The 7718-nt window shown below is 56.6% G+C and overlaps 1 protein-coding gene across 11 annotated transcripts in view; it reads left to right on the plus strand.

The window, feature by feature from the left end:
• DOCK6 (dedicator of cytokinesis 6) overlaps positions 1-7718 on the plus strand; it is a 40742-nt gene that overhangs the window by 29933 nt on the left and 3091 nt on the right. For 6 of the 11 annotated variants that reach the window (XM_045774522.2, XM_045774523.2, XM_045774525.2 and 3 more), the window contains 13 exons: positions 729-889; positions 1041-1223; positions 1539-1665; positions 1993-2077; positions 2197-2293; positions 2440-2574; positions 2887-3039; positions 3212-3370; positions 3507-3607; positions 4308-4500; positions 4590-4733; positions 6603-6734; positions 6827-6841. In XM_045774522.2, coding sequence (XP_045630478.2) covers positions 729-889; positions 1041-1223; positions 1539-1665; positions 1993-2077; positions 2197-2293; positions 2440-2574; positions 2887-3039; positions 3212-3370; positions 3507-3607; positions 4308-4500; positions 4590-4733; positions 6603-6734; positions 6827-6841 — 1685 coding nt within the window. Of the gene's footprint in view, positions 1-728; positions 890-1040; positions 1224-1538; positions 1666-1992; positions 2078-2196; positions 2294-2439; positions 2575-2886; positions 3040-3211; positions 3371-3506; positions 3608-4307; positions 4501-4589; positions 4734-5578; positions 6499-6602; positions 6735-6826; positions 6842-7718 lie in introns of those variants that run through there. The other 5 variants (XM_087867255.1, XM_087867256.1, XM_087867257.1 and 2 more) reach the window with 5 other exon arrangements.

Genomic DNA, 7718 nt, shown 5'->3' on the forward strand with positions numbered 1-7718 from the left:
GTTAAACTCAATCGACCCTTTGTTTTGAGAATCTCTGGGGTGAGACCAGTTCCGTATTTGTTGGCAGCTCTGGTCTCTGGTGAGACTTTTTTTTTGGTCGGGGGGCTCTGGGGGTTACTCTTTTAAGATCATAGAGTTTGGAAGCTGACTCTATCTCTACCATTTACCTGCTGTGTGACCCCAGGCAAGTGACATAATCTCTCTGTGCCTCAGTTTCCTCATCCATAAAGTAGGGATGATAAAAGCATTTATTTCATAGGGTTGTTTTGAAGATGAAGAGTTAATATCTTCCAAGTGCTTAGAATGGCACCTGGCACATAGGAGATTCTATCTAAGTTCCGATTGATGCTATAATCATAGTGGCAGCTTTTATTATTAATTATTATTATTGTTATTCCTGCCATTGTTCTCATCATCATCATCATCATCGTAGTAAACATTTACATCTCCTTTGGGCCAGGCCCCATTCTGAGTGTGGAGCATATGGCAGTAGCCAGAGCAGATATAGTTCAGGCCTGCGTCATCTTACAGACAATTATATGATAAATGTACCTGATTGTAAGCACAAAAAGTGAGCTCTGAGAATAGAGACCTGGAGACTTCACCCTGGGCTGGGGGAGCGGTATCAGGGAAGGCTTCCCTGAGGAGGCGAACTTTGAGCTAGACTATGAGATAGAGGCACTACTTACCAAGGGCTCATTCTTCTGTCCCCTTGCCCCCACCCCTAGAGGGCCCAGGTCAACGATCAAGACTGGCCTCGATGCTCGACTCAGACACAGAAGGGGAAGGGGACATCGGAGGCACCATCAACCCCTCAGTGGCGATGGCCATCGCTGGTGGCCCCCTAGCCCCTGGCTCCCGGGCCAGCATCTCCCAGGGCCCAGTGGCAGTGAGTATGGGGCTGGTCCCCAGAGACACCATCTAACCTGGTAACAGAAGTTACGTAAGGATATGCTGATAGGCCAGTTCTCATCACAGTTTGGAGGAAATGAGAATCAATTCCATCCCTTCTAAGCACCCTCTCCCCTGTTTGGCCCCAGGCTTCTCGCTCAGGCTGTCCCCTCTCTGCCGAGTCCAGCCGGACCTTACTGGTGTGTGTGCTGTGGGTACTGAAGAATGCTGAGCCCGCCCTCCTGCAGCGCTGGGCCGCTGACCTTGCCCTCCCTCAGCTCGGTCGTCTCTTGGACTTGCTATACCTTTGCCTGGCTGCCTTTGAGTACAAGGTGTGGGGATGGGGGTGGGGTGGGCCAGGAGACTGAGTGCGTGGACCAGGCAGGGGTGAACTGTCTTCACGCACAGGTTCCTATGGGTTTGAGGGTCAAGGGGTGGACCGTTTCTGGGCTGAGCCAAGGAGAAAAGGGAGAATTGTCTTTGTGAATAGAATTTGGAAGGTGCCAAGGCCTTGAAGTAAAAGGGAGAGCTGTGTCTCCAAGCACACGATCCTCGAGGTCAGAAAGGCCTGAATGAGTGCGACCAGGCAGCCTGGGTCCCACAGGAAAGGGCAGAGTCAACCTGGAGCCCGTTCTCCGTCCTCACAGGGGAAAAAGGCCTTCGAGCGCATCAACAGCCTCACGTTCAAGAAGTCACTAGACATGAAGGCCCGTCTGGAGGAAGCCATCCTGGGCACCATCGGGGCACGACAGGAGATGGTCCGGCGGAGTCGTGGTGAGAGCGAGATGTACCCTGTGCACGTCCCCACCGGCTGCTCCCAGCCTTTGTCCGAGGGACCCCAGGAAGGGGGCATCCCTACCTCTGTGTCTGCCTCACCTTTCCCAGAAAGAAGTGTGTGCATCGTCCTTACGCACGTGGGTGTCTGCGTTCCCTGTCTGTTCTCACATCCTACATGTTTAACTGTGTTCGCTTAGCATGTATGTGTCACCCGGTGTCCTCATGGGTTACCCACCTGTGCACCTTAATGCCTGAGCCCTTCTCCTCATGGTCACGTGTCCTTACGTTTTTGTCCATCTGTGAACACGCGCCTGCGCGTCTCAGAGAGGAGCCCTTTTGGGAACCAGGAGAACGTACGCTGGCGGAAGAGCGTCACGCACTGGAGACAGACCTCGGACCGCGTGGACAAGTGGGTGTGGACAGGAAGTAGTTTGCTGGGCTCAGACCAGTTTCTGGAGAACGGGTGCCCCTAGAGCAGCTAAGGGAGAAGGAGAGAGCTCAGCCCCCAACCCCCCTCACCCTCTCCAGGACCAAGGATGAAATGGAACATGAGGCCTTGGTGGATGGGAACCTGGCAACCGAGGCCAGCCTGGTGGTTCTAGACACACTGGAGATCATCGTGCAGGTAGGGCTTGAGCCAGCATCTCCCTGACCTCTGACCCCACCACTGTGCCTTGTGATCTCTGACTCTAGAATCCCTCTTTCCCTGACCCCGGAAGCAGCTCAGTCCCTAACAGCTGGCTCTGACTCCCTACCCCCCACCCCCCACAGACAGTGATGCTGTCAGAGGCCCGGGAGAGCATCTTGGGTGCAGTGCTAAAGGTCGTGCTGTACAGTCTGGGCAGCGCCCAGAGTGCCCTCTTCCTGCAGCACGGCCTGGCCACACAGCGAGCCTTGGTGTCCAAGGTAAGCCCCACTCGACAGGCAGGGCTCTGGGTAATCGTTGTAGCCCACTGAGCACCTACTATGTGCTCAGCAACTTCATGAGACAAACACTCTTTAGCCATAGCTTACAGAGGAGGGAACCGAGGACCAGAGCGGCAGAGTCACTCACCCAGGGTCACACAGCAAGGGGTTAACCCCGCGTCTGATTCTAAAGCCCCCTGTGCTTGGCCGGAGGGGGCAGAACACAGACGCCCCTGCCAATGTCCCCATCAGGGACCTTCCGTGCCAGGTCGGGGAGGGGCTGACCGGTGTCTGTGTTGCCCTGGGGGACAGTTCCCAGAGTTGCTGTTCGAGGAGGACACCGAGCTGTGCGCCGACCTCTGCTTGAGGCTCCTGCGACACTGCGGCAGCCGCGTCAGCACCATCCGCACTCACGCCAGCGCCTCGCTCTACCTCCTCATGCGCCAGAATTTCGAGATTGGCAACGTGAGTGGGCGCAGCGGGCACAGGGCGGGGTCTACCCAAGGTTCTGGCAAGGGGCGGGGGGTGTTGGTGCAGTAGATGGACAGTGGGAGGGGAGAGGTCGGCACGTCGAGCGGGCCCTGGGGGTGAGGGTCCCAGGCTCGCGGGTGTGCTCTTCCTCCCCGGCTCCTCTTAGAACTTCGCCCGCGTGAAGATGCAGGTGACCATGTCCCTCTCGTCCCTGGTGGGGACAACGCAGAGCTTCAGCGAAGAGCACCTGAGACGGTCACTCAAGACCATCCTCACCTATGCCGAGGAGGACGTGGGGCTGCGGGACAGCACCTTCGCCGAGCAGGTGACACCGCCGGGCCCCCCGCAACGCCCTCCTCAGCCGGCATCTTCGCTCTGCCTGCTTTGCCCCCAGCCCCGCCACTAGGGCTCTTGGTCCCGTCTCGATGCCCTCCTTGTCCCTGGCCATGCCCCTGCTGCAGGTCCAGGACCTGATGTTCAATCTGCACATGATCCTGACGGACACGGTGAAGATGAAGGAGCACCAGGAGGACCCGGAGATGCTCATCGATCTCATGTACAGGTGCGGAGGGCCGGGGCCCTGCAGCTGTTCTCGGCCGCAGGCAGGCAACGGTGGAGCCGGTGGGGAGCGGGACAGGTGAGCAGGCAGGAGAGAGCAGGTGAAGGGACGGTGAAAAGGGTGCCAGGGGAACATATTGGAGGACGGGGGACGCCTGGGTGGCTCAGTCGGTGAAGCATCTGCCTTCGGCTCAGGTCGTGATCCCGCTCCGTGCTCAGCGGGGAGCCTGCTTCTCTCTCTGCCTGCTGCTCCCCCTGCTTGCGCTCGTCTGTCTCTCTCTCTATCTGACAAATAAATAAATAAAACCTTGAATAAAAAATTGGAGGACGACAGAGAGAATAAGGACAAGTGAGGGGGACAGGTGGGAGAGACAGGTGAGGTGCTGACAGGTGATGGGTCAGGGGGCAAGTGATTTGGAGGAGAGGTGAGGGGCATTTGGGAAGAAGTAGGAGAGTGGGAGGTGGGGGACAGGTGACGGAGCTAGGGGAGGCACGGGGGCGAATGGGAGGTGGGGGCCTGGTGTGTGGTGACGTGGTGCAGAAGCGAGGGGAACAGGGGCGTGGCTTAACGTTCCAGCTGAGGAGCCTGGCTGGTGAGCGGCACCGATGGGGGAGGTAATGAGCAAAGGTAGTGGACCAGTGAGGGGTAGGCGTGGGGGCTAGGCGAGTCCCCATCCTCTTCACCACCCCCACCCATATGCCAGGATTGCCCGTGGCTACCAGGGCTCCCCCGACCTGCGGCTGACGTGGTTGCAGAACATGGCGGGGAAGCACGCGGAGCTGGGCAACCACGCGGAGGCCGCCCAGTGCATGGTGCACGCTGCCGCCCTGGTGGCCGAGTACCTCGCCCTGCTGGAGGACAGCCGCTACCTGCCTGTGGGCTGCGTTTCCTTCCAGGTGAGCTGCTGGGGGCAGTGGGGGCCCTGATGGCCAGGGGGTGGCACTGGTAGGCCGGGGCCGGGGCCTGATGCCACCTCCCACCCCAGAACATCTCATCCAACGTGCTGGAGGAGTCTGCCATCTCCGACGACATCCTGTCACCTGACGAGGAGGGCTTCTGTTCCGGGAAGCACTTCACGGAGCTGGGGCTGGTGGGGCTGCTGGAGCAGGCAGCAGCCTACTTCACCATGGTGAGGCCCGCGGCTGGCCGCAGAACGCAGGGCTCGGGCCCGGGTGGTGTCATCAGCTCCACTGACGGGCCCAGTACCTGCTCCCGGAGGCTGCGGGTGTAGCTGCTGCCTGCTTCCTTTCTGGGCAGGGGATTGACTGAGGACCACGGGGACCCAGACGAGCTCGGGTTACCTGCCTCTCTCCCTGTAAAACCCTTAACACGTGCCCTGGACGTAGTCAGCCTGCCATACACTCAGCCGCTATTAAATTTTTTTTTATTAGAGAAAATTTCGAGCACACATAAAAGAAAAGGTTGCACTACCGCCCCCACACCCAGCACTCAAATCCAGCAACCAGTCTTTATGTTCTTGTTTCAACTTTTCTTTGCCTCTAGTTTTTGGTTTTGGTTTTGGTTTTTGATGGCTTTTTTTGTTGTTGTGTTATGTGTTTGTTTTTTTGTTTTTTGGGGTTTTTTTTTGTATATACATAAAAAGACAAGATCTTAATTTTCACAAGTTGATTGATGAAACCCAACATGACCATTCTGCCGGAGGTTTTTTTTTTTTTTCAAACCTTGCCTACTCAGTGTGGGCTGAGGACCAGCAGCATGGGCATCACCTGGGGGCTTGCTATAAATGCAGAGTCCTGGGTCCCCAACCCTCTGAACCCTACATTTTAACAAGATCTCAGAGAGTCCTGTGTGTGTTGGAATTGGAGAAGCTTTAAACAAACCCTACCCATCACACCGTCACCCACACAAGTACCTCCCTGTGCAGCCTCACTGATGAAATCCTTTTACGCAACTCTTTAATACCAGTCTGTGCTCAGATTCCCTGATGATCTTGAAACAATTTTCTTTTTGCAGTTGGTTTGTTTGAATCAGGATCCATAGAAGACCCACAGTGGCTGTGACTGACAAGTCTCTTAAGGCTCTTTGAATCAAAGAAAGAAAACAAGAACAAAAGATAGGGCATCAATTCGCCACTTTTTACGATAAGGGTTTTTAACGTTTTCCTTGATAGGTTGAGGCCCAGGTGTTGTATTGTCCGCTGTTGTAAAAAGGTTTTCTCCAGTTTGATTGCTTGTGTGAAAGCAAGTGGGTTTTCCCCTGCATTTCACTTGTTGGAGACCCCGGCTTTGTTCCAAGGGGTTTTCTGGCCCACCCAGGGCTGGTTGCATCCCTGTGGTGTTGCTTTACCTGTTCCTCAGTCCCCCGTGTTTATGGAAATTGGTGATTAGATCTGGAGCCCTACTCAGATTCAGGGTCAGGTTTTCCAGCGAGAATTCTTTTCTGTGCTGCCAGCCCCCTAGTGGGGTTTTCATTATTGTCATCGTGTTAAAGGCTCAGAAACAAAAGCCTTGGGAATAGATCGGACAGCAGACACAGACCTCTCACAGTTGGTCAGCAAACATCCCAGGGTGCCTTCTGTGTGCCCAGTTTGATGCTGGCACCAGCTGTGAGTGAGGGGCACTTAGCAGTGGCCATTACCACGTGCCAAGAGGTAGTTGGGTGTGGAAGTCTTGGGCACCAGGCCAAAAGGGCTGGTGTTCAGGTCCTGGCCCTGGGGAGCCATGTCTGAGTTTTAGTTTTCTGAGAAATAAAAACAAAAACAAACCCCTCCTCTCACAGATGAAGGAACATGGGTAAAGTATAGGTGTGCACAGCACCTGGTCCATAGCAAGCACGGTAGAGACCACGAAGGGGTCTCTGGGGGCTGAGTGGAAAGACTGGTGTCCCATCTGGGGTGGGGTGGTCAGGATGGGCTTCCTGGAGGAGTTGATGAAAGATGGAGCCCTAGAGGATGGGCAGTTGCACAGAGGGTGGGCTGTTCCAGGCAGGAGAGAAAACTAGGGAGGTACTGGGAATCCTGATGTGCCCACACCCCCAGGGCGGGCTCTACGAGGCAGTGAACGAGGTCTACAAGACCCTCATCCCCATCCTGGAAGCCCACCGAGACTACAAGAAGCTGGCTGCCGTGCATGGCAAACTGCAGGAGGCCTTCACCAAGATCATGCACCAGGTAGGCCCAGAATGCCCTCTCAGAGCCTGCCCTTGGCCCTACCTCCCACCTCACCACAGCTCAGCTGACCCTGACCCTTCTCTCCCCCACAGAGCTCTGGCTGGGAGGTGAGTCAGTCCAGGGGCCACCTGCCTCTGGGGCCCCCCTGTGATGGCTGGTCAGCAGTGGTCAGGGACCACCAGGGGGTGCTGGAGGAACATGGCTGCCTGGCCGCAGGGGCTGGTGCTCAGTGGGCAATGACGCACCCTCCGCCTTTTCCCCCATTCCCCCAGGTCCCCCTCCCTGCCCCAGATCCCAAGGGCAGCCTGTGACTCACCCAGCTGGGAGCTCTCCAGAGACACCCCTCCCTCCCCTTGGGCTGGGCCAGCTTGGTCACTGCCTGTAAGAAGGGGCTCTGACTCCCTCCTTGTCTGTCTCTGTGTTCCTTTTTGTCTCTGTCTTGTGGTCTCTTTCCCTCTTTCTCTCCCTGTCTTGCTCACACTCTCTGTCTTTCTGGATCTCTGTCTCTCACTGTCTCCCCCAGCTTCTCCCAGGATCTCTGCTCCTCATTGCCATCTTGTGCTCCCCCTCTCCCGCCTCTCCCCGACTTGGGTCTATTTTTAGGCATCTCCTAGTTTGGGGAGAATTTTCTGGCCAAAGAAGGCAGGAACCCAGAGCCAGGATGCGAGGGCTGGGTGGGGGCCGGGTAGGATGGGCAGGTCCCCTCCTTCCCCGCATCTCTCTTCTCTGCCCGAAGAATGGTACTCATGGGGCAGCATAACCAGGACCCTGGGGGTTGGGGGCTCTCACCTCTGACCTCTCCCATGACTTTGTGTCTCCCTCCCCTACCACACTACCCTTGTGCCCGCCCCATTCTGCCTGGATCGGCCTTGGTGAGTGAACGTGGAGCTACGCTCTTCCTTTCTGGCGGAGGGTAGTATACCTGGTTGGGGGGGGGGGGGGGAGTGCCCTGAAACGAGAGAGCCAGAGCCTCTGTCCCAGAGG

The sequence above is a fragment of the Ursus americanus genome, chromosome 14, assembly GCF_024610735.1.
Source record: "Ursus americanus isolate L20-20 chromosome 14, mUrsAme1.1.p, whole genome shotgun sequence".
NCBI classification, from domain to species: domain Eukaryota; kingdom Metazoa; phylum Chordata; class Mammalia; order Carnivora; family Ursidae; genus Ursus; species Ursus americanus.